The sequence below is a fragment of the Sinohyriopsis cumingii genome, chromosome 2 (assembly GCF_028554795.1).
Source record: "Sinohyriopsis cumingii isolate HCF-2022 chromosome 2, ASM2855479v2, whole genome shotgun sequence".
In the NCBI taxonomy this organism is placed as follows: Eukaryota; Metazoa; Mollusca; class Bivalvia; order Unionida; family Unionidae; genus Sinohyriopsis; species Sinohyriopsis cumingii.
This window is the reverse complement of record NC_142962.1, coordinates 148,316,753-148,340,356: the sequence shown is the minus strand read 5'-3', so window position 1 is coordinate 148,340,356 and position 23,604 is coordinate 148,316,753. Positions and strand designations below refer to the sequence as shown.

The window sequence follows — 23,604 nt, the reverse complement described above, 5'->3', positions numbered from 1 at the left end:
TATCTTCTTTCTCTTTTTCTCTTTCTTCTTTTTGAAGTTCCAGCTTCCTCAACTCCAATTCCAGCTTGTATTTTAATTCTAATTCCTTTACTTTTGTGTCAGAGTCTGATACAGACTTACTGATCAAAACCAAAGCACTTTTATCCAAAACATTTTTTTCTGCCAAGTACTGGACCACAATATTTTTTATTTCTTGCTTCATTAAGGAAGCCTTTACTCAGAAAGATTGTATTTTCTGGCAAATTGAATCAATTCATCTTTTTTGAAAAGGTCTAATTGATCCTGTGTAGGACTTGAAAGAAAGGTTTCCACTTTTGATGATATTTTTGAAAAAGCTTGCCAATTTCACTAAAGATTTTTAAGAAAACAAGGGGAATTCAAATTTCAAAACACAAAGTTTTCTGAAATATTTTATCAAAAATTCAAAATAATCCTAGGATGAGTGCCCAATTCTTATGTTACATGTATAGGCTTGAAAAAACAGTAACACAAGAAAGAGTGAAAACAACAAGCTTTAAAACATTTAACAAATAATTTACTTCCCTGGAAAAACACTGTAAATTGAAGAAAAAAAAGAACTTAAAGTTTTAAGAATCAAGTCCAAAAATGATCCAAGGCTAATCCACAAATAAAATTTTAGAAGTCTTAATAATGAAATGTTTTAATGATTTCAAGTTCAAGTCCTGACGAAGAATCCAAGATGGAAGGCGATGACGTATGCTGTATCCTGTACAGTGTTGGTGTCTACAGTTCCTTATAGAAACACAAGAAATAACACTCCAGTGTTGGAAATCTGAATTTTTTATTTTTTATTATCGTCTTTGTTCAAGAATTCTCTATGAGCACACAAATATTTCCAGAGAAACGAATTATTCTTTTAGAATCCAAATAATCTGAAGAAAAATTAACATATAACTCAAAAACTGGCTAAACAGAAGAAACGACTTGAAATCAAGTGTTTTAAGCCCAGACTGAGATTATATCTCTAAAACAATGGTCATAGAGTAATTCTGAGACGCAGAATGGGTACCGTATGAGGGTCACATGATCATGTTTACATAACATTCTCTCAGCACGGCCCTGACAAAAACCAATCATTTTACTCTAAGAATAAAATTTAAAAAAGTTGTTTACTTCACAAAACCTATTTACAAGCCCAGGGTCACATATCCAATACCGCCTTGATCTCACCCGTACTATTCTCACAATAAAAATAGATATAAAAAAAGAACTTGTTCACGTGGCTGTTACTAATTTCGAATTAAGGTCGAGAACTAGGTCAGCTTTAAGTAATTAAAAATGAAGTCATGGTCAAACTATTTTCTGGAAAAAGTTTCCAAATCAGGTAAACAAGATTATATTATAATAGCATGTAATAAAATAAAAAATTATGAAAGCTGATAAACAAACGATAAAATTAAAATAAATATAAATTAAATCAGATATACGTAAAAGTACACACAAACACAAACACAAACAAATGGTGTAAAATCAGATGTGAGCTACATGAATTAACCATTTTAAATTTTGTTTATTTTTTATTATTAAAATTAATATGCATAATCAACCGTTAAGATCATGACTGAGGTTATGTAGCATCAACCAACCACTGTATGAACACATGGTCACGCAGCACCAGCCATCCAGTGTATGAACACATGGTCACGCAGCACCAGCCATCCAGTGTATGAACACATGGTCACGCAGCACCAGCCATCCAGTGTATGAACACATGGTCATGCAGCACCAGCCATCCAGTGTATGAACACATGGTCACGCAGCACCAGCCATCCAGTGTATGAACACATAATATAACACCAGCCAACCACTGTATGAACACATGGTCACGCAGCACCAGCCATCCAGTGTATGAACACATAATATAACACCAGCCAACCACTGTGTGAACACATGGTCACACAGCACCAGCCATCCAGTGTATGAACACATAACACCAGTCAACCACTGTATGAACACATGGTCACGCAGCACCAGCCATCCAGTGTATGAACACATAATATAACACCAGTCAACCACTGTATGAACACATGGTCATGCAGCACCAGCCATCCAGTGTATGAACACATAATATAACACCAGCCAACCACTGTATGAACACATGGTCACGCAGCACCAGCCATCCAGTGTATGAACACAAAATATAACACCAGCCAACCACTGTGTGAACACATGGTCACGCAGCACCAGCCATCCAGTGTATGAACACATAATATAACACCAGCCAACCACTGTATGAACACATGGTCACGCAGCACCAGCCATCCAATGTATGAACACATAATATAACACCAGCCAACCACTGTGTGAACATATAATAATAATAATAATAATAATAATAATAATAATAATAATAATAATAATGATAATGCCTTATTTATAGAGGGTGACTCATTAGTCAGGGACTATTCTCCCTTGAGGCCCTCTTAAGAAGTATAACAATGCACATTATATGAAGATAGCAATAATTATTGTTTATTAAAATACTAAATTCCATTATCTATTAGAAGCACATACATGCTCATGATATCTCTTCTTAAATACTCTAATATTTTCAGCAGATTTTACATGTAGTGGAAGCTTGTTCCAGATATACCAGATTATTAGAAGCTCTTTTTAAATTGCTCTGTTCTTGGTTCTGGTTCTAGAAGGTTTCCATGTGATATTGATCTCAACTGGTATTGTGTTAAAAAAGACCTGAATAAGTCCTGAAGATACTCTGGTGCAGTTCCATGCAGACATTTATATAAAAGAACTGCCTTGTGAAAATCTATCCTGTCATATATTGTGAACCATTTGAGTTCTGTAAATAATGCTTTTGAGGGATGATCAATAGATGCATCGAAAATTATGTGTTCTGCTCATTTCTGAAGTTTTTAAATCCTGTCAAGCTCAGATTTAGCACAGTTTCCCCATACATTAGAACAATAATCCATTGATGGAAGAATATATGACTTGTAGTCTAGATTTCAAGTTTCCATAGGAAAATATTTCTTGATTCTGCTGAGTAGGGCAATTTTGGATTTACAAAGCTTATCAATATGGTCATTCCATAATAAATTATTATCTACGGTCACACCTACAAGCTTTTCATGTTTGACATTTTCTAATGGATGATTATTTATTGCAAGAGATAGTTCTGGGTTCCCTGACTTGTGTAGCTTTTGTGATGTCCCCAAAATCATACATTTTGTTTTACTTTCATTAATTACCATCCTATTTTGTTGTGCCTAGTTTTGGACTCTAATCAGGTCTAAGTTTAATCTCATTTGGATAACTTCAGTATCAAAACTAGATGTATACAAGGCTGCATCATCTGCAAACAAATCTGTATTTGTGGATTCATTATTTAATGGTTGTTGTTGTTGTTGTTGTAGGGTTAAGCACCATTTTTCAGCACACGATAGGCTATACATGGCGGCCAGTATTAATCGTACATTATTTAATGGTAGATCATTGATATATATAAGGAAGAGTGGAGGGCTCAAAACTGAATAGTGCAAGTTTGAAAGCTAATACTGCCAATGCTTACTTGTTGAGACCTTTGGTTTAGGTATGATCTAAACCAGTTTAAAGAAGGACTGTCAAACCTGTAACAGTTCAACTTTTGCAGCAGAATTTCATGATCAACAAGATCAAAGCTTTCTTGAAGTCAAGGAAAACAATCCCAGTCATATGTCCATTATCCATTTCCTTCAGTCACAGATCAATTAATTTGTTAAGTTCTGTTTGGCACGAGTGGTACTTTCTAAATCCTGATTGCGCTTTATGAAATAGAGAATATGTTTCAAAAAATTTATAGACCTGAATGGCTATATGCTTTTCAAATAGTTTTGACAATACAGGTAGAATTGATATTGGTCTGTAATTTCCTGGATCCTCCTTTTCTCCTTTCTTAAAGATAGGTGTAACCTTTGCACATTTCAGTGTTTCTGGAAAATTACCACTCATTATACTTAAATTTATGATATGCGTTCGTGACTTAGTTATTACTGGTACAGCAATTTAAAGAATTCATGGACCAATACCATCCAATCCAGAGGATTTATTAATATTCATCTTAATTAGCATATCAAAAACATCAGCTTCACTAACATTAGCTATTGAAAAATAATTATCATCAGGAATTTTAGCTCTTATAAATAATAGAAGAGCATCAAGTTCAATTGGGATGTTAGTCTGGTTCTGAATACTGTTACTGGAGATGCTTACAAAGAAATTGTTGAACATTTCAACAATGTCTTGTACAGATGTTGCTATATCATCATTTTGCGTAAGTCAAGGCCGGAAGACAATTGCTCCTGGGTGGGTTCAGCTTCTTTAGATGCTTCCACAATGTCTTGGTACTCTTATTTTCATCAGTATGTTTATAGTATTTCTCTTTTGCCTTATCTGTCAAATGCTTAGTTTTATTCCTCCACTTTCTATAGCATTTCATGTCTTTTTTCTTGTGGAAATTATCTCTTAGGTGACTAGCCTCATTGATTTCAGGGGTAATCCACTTGGGTGTAATTTGGTGTTTAACCCTTTTTGTTTTAATTGGGGCATGCTTATCCAAGGTTGCATTGAACATCCATCCCATACCTGGTTTGTGTAAGGCAGTGTTGACATCAGCTATATTGCAGACTGATTGGAAGGGTTTGCAAACTAAATCATTTAAGAACATTTGCTCATCAAACTGTTTAAAGTCCCTGTATTGTATTTCAATGTGTTGACAATTTTTAGATGATTTCAGAACATGTCTAGTTATAGAGACTGGGTAGTAGTCACTCACTGGCACATTAATTTACGTTTTCAGGTTTATTAGTATAGACATGATCATTGATAGTAGCACTTTTATCTGTTACTGTAGTTGGCGTGTTAATTAACTTAGTATTGTTGTAAGTTTCAAAGTTACTTATCCATGTTAATGGTGGAGTATTTCATGTAGTCAATGTTAAAATCACCTAATATGTTCATTTCTAAATCTTCCTTTAGTAATGCTTTTTGAATCTGCACCTCAAATCTATCAATCCAATCACTGTAGAAGCAGGTGGCCTGTAAACTGAACATAAGAGTATTGGCTTTGAGTGGGCATGGGTTACTTTGATCCAGATACTCTCTACCCCAATAGTCTCTAGATCAACACGTCTGTCATAACTAATGGAACTGTCTACATAAAGAACACCCCCACCACCCATGGATTCCCTATCTTTTCTTTTGAAGTTGAACCCCTGTATCTGGAAAGCAAAATCATCAACATCATCAGAAAGAAAAGTTTGCACATAGACCAAGAATATTGACTGATCTAGTTTGCACATAGACCAAGAATACTGACTGATCTAGTTTGCACACAGACCAAGAATACTGACTGATCTAGTTTGCACATAGACCAAGAATACTGACTGATCTAGTTTTCTGTAATATTAATTCAATCTCATTCAGTTTAGGGAGGATGTGTTGAATATTTAGGTTGATTACTTGCAGACCTCTTTTGAGGAGGCCAAACATATGACAATTTTGATCAGATAATTGATTTTCAGACAAGGTAGTATGCAATGTATTGTTTTTAGACTTGAGGATTTCTTTTCATTGCTTTAATTATTTACATAAACACGTGAAGAAGATAAAATACAAGATCCATCTGTTGTACCATGACCACATGTAGTGGATACATGAGACTGTTCAATATGAGACTGATTTACATACATGCAAGAAGACACTGATATATTAAACACTTGAGGAGCCTCAGAGGGAGAAGTAACTTGAACAGTATCACATAGTTGTTTACATGTTAACAAGTTGCACTTAGTACACAAATCAGATAGTGCCTGAAATCTGTTTACAGAATTATAATTATTACATTGAAAAGTAAACACATATTCTAACGCATTTTGTTGCTGGATATGTGTTGCATAGACCTGCACATCACTGCCTTCTACCTACTGGTATGTGCACAACTTTTGCTTATGTCCTAGTTCATTACAAAGATGGCAACTACATCGCTGTGTTACATGACCGTGCCCTCCACAATACAAGCAGTTGTCTGACTCATGCCTAACCCCTTTTATAAGTCTTATGTACTGGTCTATATTCCTAAGGAGCATGGCAGTAGCTCAGTTGGACAAGTGGATTCGATCTCGCTGGTATAACTGTTGGTACACTCGATCGTCTTTGAAGAAGGTCCTGTATTGCGGAACAAAGAGTATTTGGAAATTTTCACACAACGTACTTAGGGTGTCATTTAGTGGAATTATAAGTACATCCCTTCTTGGCAGTAGACCTGAGATGATTATTTTACATTCTGTGTTTTTGGACCTGATGCATACAACAAGCTTTCATAATCATCCTCAATGCCCTTTAAAGATTGGCCATTACAGTAATTATTGCCACCAATGAGATGAATTACAGTATGATATGGTGACATATCCATTTCCAATATTTTTTCTGTAACAGTGTTAATAGTTGCACCTCTATGGGTTTTTATGTCAGTTTTATATAATTGTCTTGTTCTTTCTCCTTTGATTATTGATTATCCTATGAGAAGAGATCTGTCTTTAATTATGTTGCTGATTTTGACAAGTGTGGGATTCAGATGCATTGCTTGGACTTCTTGATTTCCATGACTTTAGTGACTGAGAGTTTGGTGACTGCTGTATTTAGTATTTGTAATTAATTTAGCTTCTTGCTGTGGGTAATTGGAGGTTGTCTTTAGAGGAGTTCTTTCTGTACCTGGATTTGATGTTGAGTGAGACACACGATGGTCAGTGTTTACAGTATGTGCTTTAACTAATTTTTGTCTCTGTAATTTTTGTCTCTGCCCATCTAATATCTGTAGGAGACAATCTTGTTTAACTGATGTGGTTACATCTATTTGTGTGTATAATGATTTGCATCTAATAGCTGGTTTTGGTATGGTCTGTCATTGCCATGACATGCTCTTGTGTTTTGGTCCTTTGACATGTTTGTGTATTGTGTTGTCTGGGTTTCCTGGCACACTTTCTTTGCACATGGTTTATCGAAAATGGATGACAATTGCCTACCTGCCCTTAATATTCTGACACTCATTGTTTAAACCATTTCAAATTTGATCATTTGATGTATCATTCAGAAGAGATTATCTAATAATGGGTTTAAATATACCCAAAGTTACCAAATTCTACATGAGGCAATTTAATTATCTCTAAATTTTCTTAATACTGGCAATATGCAAACTGAAAACTCATATTTCAGTCAAAAGACTTATTCCATACTGTATTCTAAGAATGCATCGAGCATATGCTATTTGAACAAAACAATGCGACTGAAAACTTTACTGCAATTATCAGCTGCAAGTTAAGATATGCAAACTGCTACTGGACTTAAATTTATTATCTCATTTTTGCAGTGGTATTGAAAGCCATCCATTAAATAGAAAGTTTTGAATAGATCCCAATGTCTGATATCAAAACAATAATCCACTGTGAATATCTGGATGTTTAACATTATCTGTAACCATGAAAAACAAGTGTGTTCATCATTAATCAACTGCCCATTCAGAAGATTACCAGTACTCAACAAAACAATAACTTTTCTGTCTCTGTACTATGATTACTATGCAGAAGACAACAACTGAAAGGTGAAATACAGCTTTTTGCCATTTATAAAGAGCCTGTTCATTATCATTCAAAGCCGCCGACTCAAATTCAGAAGTATAAGGCTGGGTCAATGCAGCAATGTTACAGAAAGCTACCATATTATAATTTATAACAGAAGGTTTTTAAGCCAGCTGCTGGCTCCTAAAAGATACAAGTGTAGTCTGGTTCCTTGTTTTGTATGCTTCCTGGCTTAGGGGAGTGCAAAGGAGGCAGCATCAGAAGCAGGGAACCAGACTAATACATGTGAACTTCCTGTGCAGGAGGGTTTTTCTCCCTAGTTTAAGGGTGTCCAACCCTCAAAAATCCTGCTCGCAATTCACAAGTGGAAAAATGTCATTTGCGAGCTCAGACAATAAGAAGCATGCTATCATACGCGGTTATTTTCACACAAAAATCTTTTCTATCTACTTTTTTTTATAAAAAAATTTATTACTGGCAATCAATTTGACTAGCTCTTTCAGTTCAGACTGAGTCAACTGCACATCTGTACCGAAGTAACTCGACAATATTTGGATCAGTTCGGATTCAGAAGAGTCAATTACATCAGCAGCAAGCACCCTGTCCCACTCAGACATTACATGGGTATCACATGCTGTGTGTTAGTTTCCCATGTGCTTTGTTTTAAGTTCATTCTTTTCTTGTTTGTGTTCACAGTTCTTTTATTTATCTCCCACTTCGATGTGTATCCTGTGTTTGGATTGTTAATTATTATTTACAGTGATATTTAATACAGCTATTTAAAAAAATTCTAAATAATTGGTACTTCATGGCTCCAGGCAAATGTCACATGGGCGGACATAAGCGCCAGCTTGCAGTGGCTGATTTATAGGTTAGGTAAAATGTTTTCATAAAAACTGCAATTATTATGTTAAAAAATGAAGTAATAAAACTGGAGTATTTATTATTATTAAAACAAAGACAAATAGGTAATGTCAATTTTATTTGTTTACCTGAACCTATTATATATTCGATGTTGACAGTTGTTATCGTCCACTCCCCGTCCCCCACCCCACCCAACTCCCCGGTTGTTGGCATTCTTTGGCTAGCTAGTTGTCATAACAAATTGTAAGATACTCATGGCTACAATTTCCAAGGGTTGGGTGTGTCTCCCATCACTCACTGAAACTTCCCATGTATCATGAAAATTATTAGTAAAAATAGGTATAATAAAGCAAAACATAACAATATTATTCACTTGACCTGAAAAGTCAGTGGAAATTCATAGAATAAAAAGTTGATGCACCCAACCCTCAAATTTCTATATGCATTTTTCATGTCCAAAGGCCATTTTTGAGACCATCTGATGCTCACAGTGCAAACACAAGCCATTTCCCGAGGAGATAATTTTGAAAAACATTGTGTACTTACTAGCTTTATACAATTCAAAATAATTATCATAAAGACAGTTCTACCTGCCTTGAACCAACATGTCTACTGCTATAAGTGGCTAGCTCTGCTTCCTAGCTGACTATTGGTATTTTACTGGCTACTGTGCAGTGACTATAGGGTGTACATGCCTCACATCAATTTCGAGAACACAAGCCAAAAAGACCAAAATATATCGATATCTTTACTTATTACACAATAATAGTTCAAAAAGTCTTATCATAACTTACAAATTTTGACAGAAAATCTTTGAAATGTTGTTTAAACTTTTTTATGTTAGTAAAGGTGACCATATTTGATTGTAGACCAGTATTGTTTGAACAATCTGAAAGACCAGCCTGGAAGCTTTCTATCAAATCTGTTTAATTTCTGTACAGGTTTTTGAAAAGAAGCTGTTTCATGGTTTTTCTATCTTTTGATGGTGGATCAGCAACTCTGAATAAATCTTAAAGACCGTTATGATTTCTCTCCAATTTCTGCTGAGGCTTCTAACTTCTTTTTCAAGGTTTTACTATTTTTAGTAATGGTGGCCATATATGGAGGTAGTCTGACTTTCCTGGAAACAATTAAAATACTTTCATGCCAAGCTGTATTGGCAAAATTTGGTCACATTCTGTTCAGCAGCTTTTGAGACAATTTTTAAAGTTTTTTTTCTAATTTTAGTAATGGCAGCCATATTGGATGGCAGCTTGAGCTCCACTCAACAGATCTGAAATGCCTTGATGCCAGAATGTTAACCCGTAAAATCATGTGCAAAGCAAGTATTATATTAGAAGCTGAAATGAGAATTATGAACAGATGATGCAAGATGGTCATGCCAACTTAAAGCTAAAAATATATTTTTAAAAAATCAGTTCTCAAACATTCTGGGCAAACAATGATTTAAGTTTTCAAGTTCAAACCTTTTAAGGATCAAAATTGATCAAGCTAAAAGTCTGAAAATGTTTACATTCTGTAGCTTTACTCAGAATAAATGCAGAACAATATAACTGACAAAAACATACCACAAATTGTACATCATATAGCCGCCATGGGGTAAATAATATTATTATACTTTGTTTATGTAAAACCCTCCTTCGTTAGTCAATAGTTGACCTTTTAAATCTTAAATCAAAAGGCATCTTCTTTCGTCTTAAATGCAAACTATCCCAAAAGTATGGTCAAGGTAACTCAAGTTATTCTGCTGAAAAAGTTTTCTTTCAGTCTCTGCAATCTTGACCGTGGACCTATTTACCCCAATGTGAACAGGTGTCCATTATGTCTCAAATGCAAACCATCTGCAAAATTTTGTGTAAGCACTTCTCCTTCTTAATGTCTCTGAACTTAAACTTTGACCCTTTAACCCCAAAAGCAATAGGTACTTTCATTGTCTCAAAAGAAAGCCATCATTAAGTCAAGCTATGCAGTTTGGAAATGATAGATAATTGAGAACTCAACTGGAAAGTTATTGTGCAAAAAAGAAATGGAGAACAGACAGACGGATCAACAACGTCATAACATGATACTTGGGGGGGGGGGGGGTATTAAAAAATTGTCAATGACATATATATATCCATAATACTGCAATGAAATTTGGGAGCCTGAACATGACCTTGTAGTTGTTTAATATAATATGGTACTTGGTCTATGAAGAGGATACTAAACATAAAAGAAACCCCTAAAATTATTGGATCCATTGATGACCACGTACCTTCACATTTAAGGCCTTGATGGATGAGTCCATACAGCAGGGAACCACAGTGGTCACAAAATGTGGGACTGCTATAGGTATGGACCTTGAATTTATGCTGATTTGTGGCCTGAAAATAAAAAAAATACAGTATGAAGCATAACTTATGTGCCAAGAAGTGTCGAGTTTGGAGTGGAAGAAAATCACCCTTTCTGCATAAAACTTTGCAAACTTCATAGAAGATCTATAATAACTGACATCACTGAAAAGCTTTGTTATCAATACCTTACATGTGGTTATACGATGTCACAACCCTGGAACAAGGGTACTTCCCAGTGACATGTAAAGCCTTCATCACAGAGGTTCATTGTACTCGACAGATTTCCTGGAATTGCTTATGATGTGCCAAAAAATACCAATTTTAGCAAATTTTGCAATAAATGCATAAATATGAAAGAAATATACAAATCTAGTTAATTGGTAGAATGGCACTACACCTCTCCCTCAATAACTTCAAAAACAAAGACAGCAGTATAAGTGAGGACGAAAGTTATCGAGGGACCTCCATAACAATATGAAATGATACCATCCTCGCTAGATAATCAAGAAAATTGTGGGGGAGGGGAGGAGCAAACTGGTATGTTTAATGTCTGAATGTTCATTTTGAAATCACGTTGGGAATAACTGGGAATAATTTTTTCTATTGAAGTTATTCACTTTTATATAAAGATGACCTTTATTTTCAAGATGCCTAACTGTTGAGAGATTTTTAACATTATTCCAACTGGTTTAAATAATCTTCACATGTATGAAAAACACTAAATTACATCACTGCTTTTTGTTGTTGTTGAGTAGACTGGTTCCCTGAAATGTCTGCTTCTTGCTTTACTCTTTACTCTTGTGGAATGCAATGCTAGGAGCATACAATGCAGGCAACCAGACTAATTACTGATTCATAATCATAACCAAATTAGATTCCTTTTATCCAAAAAAGGAACATTCTGTTCATGAAACAGCCGTCTTCATCGAAAGTCAATTTTTGTTGTTCTATTAGGAAAATACTTATGCCATAATTTCATTACAAGTAATAGTGATACTTCTCATCTGTGAGGAAATCTCTGAGTGCCAATTCAGGAATTACAAATTAATAACAAACTTTTGTATAGTTTCTCATTAATAAAACGTATATCTGAAACAGAATTTTATGTCATCAGGTATTCATTTCGCTTGGTTGTCTTGCTATTATTGATCACATTTGTGAATGGATATGCTAATTTAAATTAGTTTAATTACATTACGGTCTCCAAAAAATATTATACATGCAACAGTATTTGTTTGACCAAATGAAATGAGTTGACCTGACACTCAACAAGGGATTGTTAGCTCTTACGCATGTTGGATTTGCAAGCCCTTTAACTTTTCAATTAGTCCACCCCCTTTATTTGATACAAAAGATGTAACTAATGTGGCAGTACAAGGAAGTCAGCTTTTAATTCAGTGCAACAATACAATAAATACTTATGCAAATTAGTTATCAAAACACTGTCAGCACTGAATTAGGTTCTCACAGAAACGCTCACAGACATAGCTGTTATGGTAGATAGACATATTTCATGTTTGAATACAACAGGGCACATTGTATGTAGATCATTACATTTAAACCAAACTGAAAGATATAACTAAAACACGTATTTCACTTAATAAAAGAAAAACTTATTTAATTGGATTTATTTATTAAAGTACTGCCTCAAGCAGGCATTGACGACATTTTCATTATCTAAATTTTGTTGCATACTGTTATTTACGTGTACCAAGAATGTTGTTTGGAAAGAGATTTTAACAAAATACATGACTCCTTATCAAAAGTTGATAATTTCATAATGTTGATTCAGATTTCCAGGTTATATCAACCGTTTTCAGTGATAAAATGAGGGATATATCTAGGTATCAGTTACCAATTTTGATCATGATTTTCTTCATGTTCAACAAATATGGGTCAAAATTTTGGCTCTTTCTTTTCATAAAATAGGATCCCATGACTGACCCCACATTATAAGCAGGTAAGTGAGTTATCAGTGCGCAAGTTGTTGTTGGAGTGGTGTATTCTTGTTTGAACTCCTTCACCCAGGAGATCTTCAGATCCCCTCTTAAATGGGATTGGAAGAAAATCATCTGGTCCCAGTGTCACTTAGCATGTAATTATTTCAATCTCATATTATGATTCTGAGATATCTTCCTATTGTTTGGTTTGTAATAATTATTTATTTCACAGAATATACAACAGGGATCAGGGATTAAAATTCATCTGTAACTTTATGAATTTTCCTTAAAGAAGTCTTGCCTTATCTCTGAGGCAATTCTGAGGATTTTGTCAAATTTGAGGAATTCAGCAGCTTTTCTCAAGGGTACTGTAAAAAGGGTTTCCAAGTGTTAAATGTTTAAATTAAAAAATTAATTTTTTTTAGCCTTTTCACCTGTAACCTTTGGTGACCAAGGTTCATCAATCCACTTCATTCCATATCAACCTTTGGCATATTCTGCTTGCTAAAATGGCTTTTTTTTTAAAACTGTTATCTGATTGGATGCAACTGAAACAAACTGATCCAATCAGATGCATTATTGTATTTAAGTTGGGAGATTGTTTGGGATACTCAATGCAGCCTCTGTACACAATGACACATTTCACATTCAAGTTTCTCCAATTTATGCAAATTTTAATTCAGAGTCATGTGGACATTGTGGAAATCGCCTTAATGAATAAACGGGTGATACTGAATGTGCTATTCTCTTATTGGTTATTTGGTTTTACTTTCTATAGGCTGGAACTCTTTTATCATCAAGAAGGCACTAATTCAAAACACCAATTCAGTTAGCTCAATATGCCATGGGTTGATATTAAGCTGATAAACAAACTGAAGCTCAATCTATACCTGTGATAAAAATATTGATACTGTTTGAAGCAGCAAAAGAAAGACAACTTAAAAACTCAAACTGAGGTCAAATTTTTGAGAATTTTAATAAGTTTTATTAGACCTAGAATCAATTTTAAGTGGAATAAAATTGATATCAATAATCAAATTGATAACAATTTGAATAATGAAATTCATGTTCTATCATAGTACCCATGACCACGCCTGTGTTGTATCAGGGACTGCATCATGCTGAGGGGCTCCACAGTGAAGATAAACTGTATTATTATCAGTCTAATTTGATGCAATCTTACTGCAATATGTATCCATTACATGTGCAACTAATGATTTTATGTCACTGCCTTAAATTTAATCACACAGTTATCAATGAGTTTTAATTAGCTTGATTAATTAAATCACCATTAAATACAAGTTTTGTAAAATTGTTGCCAAAGATTGATAAGGCACTTTCTATGCAAATGAATCCCCAAACTTTATAGAATTTTTACAACAATCACCACCACCTCCTCGCCATTTTTGTTATCAGAGCAATTAAATCAGAGATTATAGTGGCTCAATTACAGAGACTGGGACAAAAAAAATGATCGGAAGCCTTAAGTGTAACTTGTGTGACCTTGTGAACCACTTGGATCTTCTCTCTCAAAACCAAAATCCATCAGTGATTCTTTTAATCCTGACCATGATCACTGATCAACTGATGAATATGTGATTTTAATTAATACTGATAAGTGATAATAGTTTCATCAATACTTACATAACCTTTTTAAACCAACAATAAACCTTTAATATTTTCAACCCATGTTAGTTTTATTTCACTACTAATTCCTCTTTGATAGCATCACAGGCTTGTCTTTACAGCTAGATGCCAATCAATGTCTCTGATCCTAACTGAGGTTTCCTTGAGACCCAGCCAAGGCAACCGCTGGGTTTAATCCAGCTCAGAGACAGCACACTCAAGTCAGTCAATGTCTTCTAATACTTCTGTAAATACCTACAAATTCGGTCCATCATACAGAGCCATCTGGAGTTCTTTAGGCGAAAATAGATTCATTGGGTACAAAAAGGATCAGTAATCAATTTAACACTTTCAAGGGTCTTTATCAGTATTATTCAGAAATTAACGTGGTGATTTGATTAATGGTGTAATAGCTATTCCAATTTCTATGACCTTCAGCACTAAATGGATCCAACAAGTTGATTATAGCCATTTTGCTCTTCACACTAGCTTAGAAAAGAAAAACACTTCTATCTGCCTAATAAAAACAAACAATGAAATGAAAATTTGTTTGATCTGTATGTTTAGTTACTGTTGTAGTCTTAATGCCATTTTCAGCACATATTAATCTATACTTGGATGCAAGTATAAATCGTGGAGGAAGAACCTGGGAAAATACTGGAGACACAAACCCATAAAGACAGGTGAGACAGCAGTGAACGATAAAGGATAGAGACAAGCATGTGTGACCACTTGGCCACCCCAGGATATATATATATATATATATATATATATATATATATAGAGAGAGAGAGAGAGAGACAGACAGACAGACAGACAGACAGAGACAGAGACAGACAGACAGACAGACAAAGATAGAGGGCAAGTTATTGCAGACTTTATTCCCACTAAAAGACTGTTACTGTGAAACAAATGTAATGTACCCAAATGGTTCTGTCAAACATGAAATCTGAGGAGGTCATGATACAGTACTGTATTCTGAATGACCTGAGCAACATTTAATTTTCTGGACACATGTGGAAAGCCAATATATAAAATAAAATAACAACTGAAATTTATAACACTGACATATTAAGCTATGTGGAGAGTTTTAAATTCATTAGTTGCCACAAAGTCAAATGAACTTCTGACAATACAAGCTATGTTGAGGTCTTTCAAATTTTTTGTGGACACAAAGTGAAGATAACTGGTGGAAAAAGGGCAATAACTGTAAAACTTGGAGAAGAAAAGATAAAACCTTGAAGAAACACCATAACATGTAAAATTCAGTAATGTCAAACTTCCAAATACTCACAATGAAACCTCTTATTACAGACCTATCCTTGATGAAAGCTTATGTTTGGAAAACAAGAAGCCCTTGAAGGGGGTGATTCTCCACTAGGTGAAAAGAATAACCAGGAATTTAAGATAAGACCATTTCTTCCTTTTAACTGCTAAATGTTGAAACCATCTCTGATATTATTCAGTAATAACACAATTTTCAAATAAGCTGATGACAGCAGATGTCAGTGTGGCACCAATTTCGTTAAGGACAAATTAAACATTATTAGAGGGGCCCCAAGTGGTCAAGTGGTCTAACGCGCTCACCGTTACGGATCACTGCCATTTCACCTCTGTCTGTGTGGGTTCGAGTCTCAGATTCAGTCAATGTGGGTATGTGAGAAAGCTTGCCAGTAGCTTCTCGTGGGTCGGTGGTTCTTTCCGGGTTTTCCCAGGTTCTTCTTCCACCATTAATACTGGCTGCCATGTATAGCCTATCGTGTGCTGAAAAATGGTGTTAAACCCTACAACAACAAAAAATCAACATTATTAGATGTCTTTTGGTGAAAATCCCATGTCATATAAGATCGCCCATTCTTGCATGACTAAATAAGATCTGTAAGACTTTCATATTGGCAGCTATTTTGCCAGGTTGACAAACATTTTCATTTCAGGCCAACATGTACTGTAAAAAGTCTATTGCTAATTAAAAACCAGTATGTTGATATGGCCATCCATTCGGACAGGAGTCAAGATAGCAAAGATTTTTAAGATGGCTGTCATGGTGACCATAATGGATGTCAGATTGGTACTACTGTCATTCAGTTTCAACATAATGAGCCTTCTCATAAAACACCAATGCTAATATGACTTTCCATAAGACAAGCCACAGCAGTAATACTGGAAGTGAGATCAGCACCATTTTCATTCAAGACACCATAAGAAATCTTTCTGTGAAAACTTCATTATGATACAATTTCCCTTTCAGCAGCAAAAAGATTTCAAGATTACCACAGTGGAGTTCATATTGGATATCCAAGCAGCACCATTTTTATTTAAGACAAACCAGACTTGGGATGAAATTACTTAAAGTTTCATGGCAGTACTCCAAGTAGTTCCAGAGGAGTAGCATTTAACAAACTTGTGCCAACATATGGATGGGAGATAATCCATCTTATGAGCTGAAGCAACTGTCTTATTGGATTCATTTTTTGCTCTAACTGGAGTCATGTTTTGCTGTTTGTGTTTTTTTTTTTGGTTACATTTTAAATTACAATGTGTATACATAATCTATTATTTACCTCAAGCATCATTTTATGAAAAATAATCACGTAAATCAAGAAGAAGAAATAAAATGATAGGTCTTATATGACTTATGGACAGCAAAATAAGACTCTTTATCACCTCATATGCATGTGTAAACTGAAGAAAAGTATTCACTTTTTCATCAAACTATTTACTTCTTCAATTCATATACAAATATAACTGATCTTTTCTTTTGGTGTTTTCCAGCAAAGCAACACAAGTAGGTTATTTAGAGCCAAAAAGCAAATGGAATTATGTGCCTTGCCTAAGGACACACCATAATAGCTGACCCAGGCTGGTCCAATGCCAGTATTCAAACATACACCCTTTTGGTTGTTAGTCTGGCACACTAACCAATGAACCACTGCAGATGCCCATTATGAAGCTGAATACATTCTGCAAATATCAAAATGTGGTATAAGATTTGGGTTACCAATAAAAGCTTGAAAAGCATGCCATTCGATATTATTGATATAGAAATTTGTATGCTGTCAAAATGACCCTTCTAAACTTGTATTTTTTTTCTCAGATATGACTTGTATACAATGAATACATCAAACTTTTGGAATTTTTTCTGTGTGCATATATTTGGTTAACTATATCAGGCTTTGCACTTTGTTTTTGTTGAAGAGAAGTTGTTATTCATTAACAAGATCAAATAAACAGTAAAAATAATGTCAACCACAAGAAGCAAAATAATTTAAAAAAACAAAAACAAAATGTGGGTAAAATTTCATTAAATTAGAGAAAGAAAACAAATTTGGATTACAAATTGGTGGAAATGAATTGTATCATGCTTTACCTTGGCAAATACATTATATTCACAGTGTAATGTCTTGCAAATGAATAGTCAATTGACATATATCATTTATACTTGCTTATAAGAAGAGACCAACTGAAAGCTGCACACACCCAGACCTTCCATTGCATAATGCACTAGCAGATCTGGGTCTGTGCAGTTCATAGGAGTAACAGGTAGAACAAACAACACAGACCTGATCTGCAGGTGCATAATGCTATCACATATCAGGATCATTGTTTTCAGTTTGCCTTAACTTATAAGCAAGAACATATGGTACACTTTTTCATCAGAGTTCATACTATAATTTTTTTTCTCAATTAATGAAACCTGTATGCTCTTGAAAATTGTGTGACTTGTGTACACATGGTGGATCAGTTATAAGTTTATGAGGAATGTTTAAGTTCATGAGGATTATTTGAGATTCAAGAAACAGTAAATATTATTGCAACACAGATTATATATAATTACCCTCAATTCAGGACCTTAGACAATTAGTGAATCATTCAGGACCATGGGCAATTAGTGAATCATTCAGGACCATGGGCAATTAGTGAATCATTCAGGACCATGGGCAATTAGTGAATCATTCAGGACCATGTGCAATTAGTGAATCATACAAATCAGTTTATATTATATTCAAACAAGTTTAATTTTATGGACATACACAAGAAATGCAGATATGACTTCACATTATGTATCATATTGAAACTTCATACATAATGATATCTCCACACTGAAAATTGGTACAACTCTTTGTCTTCCAGCCATCTGACTGAACAACTATTTTATTAGGGTGTGTGGGGACGTGTGTTAACTTTCAGTTATTTTTACATACTTTTATATATTTAATGTATCATCCCAAAAAAGACTTAACAGGTTATAACTTTCTTCTTTCAGTATGAAGATGAAGTATTAGGGAATCTGTGTGTTATACCAGTGATTACCCTTTTCTTCGAGTTAAGAAACTAAACATACCATCTACCAGCATCCAATGCACGGGTATGCAGGGCAGAGTTTGGCAGATACACAATGGCAAAATATAGGTAATTTATATCTTCCAATGAAACTGATTACAGGTGCCAGTGATCAAATTACCATATATACTCACTTACAAGTCCAACTGCAAACTGCACAGACCCAGATCTGCTATTGCATAATATGACAGCAGATCTGGGTTTGTGCATTTTGTTTAGATTAATCAGTAGAATAAATAACAAAGACCCTGATCTGCAGATGCATTATGCCATAGAAGAACAGGGTCTTTGTTGTATGCAGTATGACTAAACTTACAGGTAAGTGTATTTGGTATCCAAGTTTTTAAATCTTCTTAGAAAAGATTGGGGCAAATGTACAACCCAGAGGTAAATGAAAATCCCAGGCTCAGAAAATGACAAGCCTTGAAACTTCACTTAAGAAAATAAGAAGGTATATTGCCGTACACACTTACACAAGGTGTTTGTTTTATTTTTTTAAAATTAAATGCTTATATACTTAACAATTTTACATGTCACAGTGAGAAGTGCTTTGGGCAAATATTCTGAAAGTGAAAAATTTGATGAGAAATTTCCTGCACTGGAAACACAAAGCTTCTGCAATTGTACTTTGGATTTGTCACATGCTGTTAATTGTAAATATGCCACTCAAAACTGGTGTTCAGACCCTGAGCTAAATCATCATTCTTTAACAGAACAAGTTAATATGACTTTGAAAGTCACACACATATTGCATTCCAATATAAGAAACCTTGGTTTTCAATATTCCATACCAACCAACTTTCCAGACAGTGTTGGCAGTTGGCAGTCACAATTTGTTTTGTGTGCATGACCAAAATAAACAATGCTGTACAAAATTAGCAATGCTGTACAACTAAGAATAAGTTCTCTACTTATATACGCACAAAGAAAATGACTGGAAATTAATTCTGATTAAAAGAAAAGAAAATATAGTTTCCATTCAAGTATTTAATACACTTAAAAACAAAATATAGCTGGCAGACATAACATTGCCATATATCATCAACACACACACACATTTAAAATCCAAGTTTGTATTTAACTACTAACATTACAGACACTTACAGTTCCCTCAAAGGTTTGATGGTGATACAAGTATGTGTTCATCTTTGCAGTCATTCAAGACTGGATGATTTGTACAACTCCTGCGAGCAATTTTTTAAGGAATTTTTCAAGCACTTTCAAAAGTTTTAAATGAGGTTTTTTGTCTTACCAAAAGTGAACTTTTTCCACATTATATTGTCTACCACTGCATAAAAGAGGTAGAAAGGAAATGGCTTACTGATCAGAATCATGACACTATGATGACATGTGCATTGGATCCACACAATTTCATTTCGTTTCATCAACTTATTTTTTCTCTATTTTTTAAAAATGCATAAAAGAAAAGCTATTAACATTAAAAGTGACTTATTTTATTCAATTTTAATGTTTTTATTCTCCTGTTTAATTCAAGAGTTTTTCAACATATTCACAGAATTATAAAATTATAAATCCAACTTTTGAAAGAGTTTTCAAGGCAAACCCTCAAATTTGAGGATCTGTCTAAGTGTGTGTGTGTGTGTGTGTGATTTGGATTTTAACATAGCTTTAACAATTTTTCAGTCGTATTGCTACGATATCTGCAGTATAACAGTTTATAGTGATGTCTAGCACTGGAGCATCATACCGCAGATATGTAGCATGATCTCCCACCCAGTCACATTATCCTGAGACCAGGCCAACCAGTCCTAACACTAACCTCTTAATGCTGAGCACCAAGCGAGGCAGCTGTTAGTACCATTTTTGTAAGTCTTTGGTATGACTCAGCCAGGGATCGAACCCATGACCTTCCGAGGCGGTCGCTCTAACCAATAGGCCACCAGAACGGTATTTGTCTAAGTAATATGAACCATAGCTCACAAACATTTTCCCTAAAGACTCTTTCCATTTTCAATAATTTACCTATGCAAATTAAAGTCAATGCTCTTTCCCGAAAGAATGTTCACAGGGATACCTAATGCAAAACTGCAGATATTGTCAATCAATACAGTTTGTGTGGAGTTCTAGTCTCTATTAACCATACAAACTGCCCAAGAGTGATAGTGAAAAAAACATGAAGCTACTGAAATCACAATTTGTTGTTGCTGATACTTGTCACAGGCCCGTATCACTTAGTTAAGAAATCAAAATTTTTTGTTGTTGATACTTGACACAGGCATATCGCTAAGTTAAAAGAGGTCTCTACATTAGTTTTTTTTTATGTGGAGATTTACTGGAAATCATGTTTTGTCATATACTGATTTTGCACTGGCATTCTATCAGTGTTCAAATCAATTAATATACATGTATGCAGGCAAAGATTTTTCCTGTTGGCAACACAGAAAGGTTAAGATTTACATCATAATAATAGTTGCTATGACAATCCATAAATTCATATCATGATAACTGTTGCTGTGACAATCTATAAATTCATATCAGATTCAGCACAATGATACTGAAATGGAAGAAATCGAGAAGTTTGGCTTAATTTATCTCTGTCTTGCAATACTATTTCCTGCTTATTCACACAAACAAATGTATTAGGAACAACTGCTGAGCAGCAATGTAAGAAGGAAGAGTGTATCGTTGTGATTTTTAAAAAAATAATCAAACTCATCCAGGACCTTGATGATACAAGCTTTAACACCAAATCAGAAATTGTCCAAGATATTGATCATACAAGCTTACACACCAAAATCAAACTCATCCAAGACCCTGATAATATAAGCTTACACACCAAATCAAACTCGTCCAAGACCTTGATGATACAAGCTTACACACCAAATCAAAACTGTCCAAGACACTGATCATACAAGCTTATACATCAAATCAAACTCATCTGAGACTTTGATGATACAAGCTTACACACCAAATCAAACTAATCCAAGACCCTGATAATGCAAGCTTACACACCAAATCAAACTCCTCAAAGACCATGATGATATAAGCTTACACAATAAATCAAGTTCATCCAAGACCTTGATGATACAAGCTTACACACCAAATCAAACTAATCCAAGACCCTGATAATGCAAGCTTACACACCAAATCAAATTCATCAAAGACCATGATGATACAAGCTTACACAATAAATCAAGCTCATCCAAGATCTTGGTGATACAAGCTTACACACCAAATCAAACTCGTCCAAGACCTTGATGATACAAGCTTACACACCAAATCAAAATTGTCCAAGACACTGATCATACAAGCTTACACACCAAATCAAACTCATCTGAGACCTTGATGATACAAGCTTACATACCAAATCAAACTAATCCAAGACCCTGATAATGCAAGCTTACACACCAAATCAAACTCATCAAAGACCATGATGATACAAGCTTACACAATAAATCAAGCTCATCCAAGACCTTGATGATACAAGCTTACACACCAAATCAAACTCGTCCTAGACCTTGATGATACAAGCTTACACACCAAATCAAACTCATCCAAGACCTTAATGATACAAGCTTACACACCAAATCAAAATTGTCCAAGACAGTGATCATACAAGATTACACACCAAATCAAACTCATCTGAGACCTTGATGATACAAGCTTACACACCAAATCAAAGTCATCTGAGACCTTGATGATACAAGCTTACACACCAAATCAAACTCATCAAAGACCATGATGATACAATCTTACCCACCAAATAAAACTCATCCAAGACACTGATAATACAAGCTTACACACCAAATCAAACTCATCTGAGACCTTGATGATACAAGCTTACACACCAAATCAAACTAATCCAAGACCCTGATAATACAAGCTTACACACCAAATCAAACTCATCTGAGACCTTGATGATACAATCTTACACACCAAATGAAGCTCTTCCAAGACCTTCATGATACAATCTTACACACCAAATCAAACTCATCTGAGACCCTGATAATACAAGCTTACACACCAAATCAAACTCATCCAAGACCTTCATGATACAATCTTACACACCAAATCAAACTCATCTGAGACCCTGATAATACAAGCTTACACACCAAATCAAACTCATCCAAGACCTTCATGATATAATCTTACACACCAAATCAAACTCATCCAAGACCTTGATGATACAAGCTTACACACCAAATAAAACTCATCCAAGACCCTGATAATACAAGCTTATACACCAAATCAAACTCATCCAGGGGCCCCGAGTGGCCGAGTGGTCTAAAGCGCTCACCGTTACGGATCACTGCCATCTCACCTCTGTCTGCGTCGGTTCGAGTCTCGGATTCGGCTAATGTGGTTATGTGAGAAAGCTTGCCAGTAGCTTCTCGTGGGTCGGTGGTTCTTTCCGGGGTTTTTCCGGGTTCTTCCTCCACCATTAATACTGGCCGCAATGTATAGCCTATCCAGTGCTGAAAAATGGCGTTAAGCCCTACAACAACAACAACAACATCAAACTCATCCAACACCTTAATGATACAAGCTTACACACCAAATCAAACTCATCTGAGACCTTGATGATACAAGCTTACACACCAAATAAAACTCATCCAAGACCCTGATGATACAAGCTCACACACTGAATCTGATCCAAATCTGATCAGAAGGATGGCCTCAAGACTGCTCACAAGCGCAGCCAACTATATCCAAAATTATCTAACAGCCTTCTCATTATCAACTGGCTGCCACCCTAATTACCCTTTACCATACCACCTAAGCTGTCTACCTTTACAGCGCTATAACATACTGGTCAAATGGCCTAACCTTGTGCTTTTAATTTTCATCTGGCTACCTCAAAAACTAAAAAGATTGACCTCACGAATAGGTGTGTATGTCACTTATGACTGGTCTCAAAATAGATCCTGTTGATACCATGTAACATAC

The 23,604-nt window shown here is 35.0% G+C and overlaps 1 protein-coding gene across 2 annotated transcripts in view; it reads right to left on the bottom strand.

Annotated features, from left to right (window-relative positions):
* Positions 1-23,604, bottom strand: part of LOC149806048 (calcium-dependent protein kinase C-like) — a 278,539-nt gene that overhangs the window by 122,179 nt on the left and 132,756 nt on the right. For both annotated transcript variants that reach the window (XM_089950915.1, XM_089950913.1), the window contains exon 4: positions 10,711-10,819. In XM_089950915.1, coding sequence (XP_089807041.1) covers positions 10,711-10,819 — 109 coding nt within the window. The remainder of the gene's footprint in view (positions 1-10,710; positions 10,820-23,604) is intronic.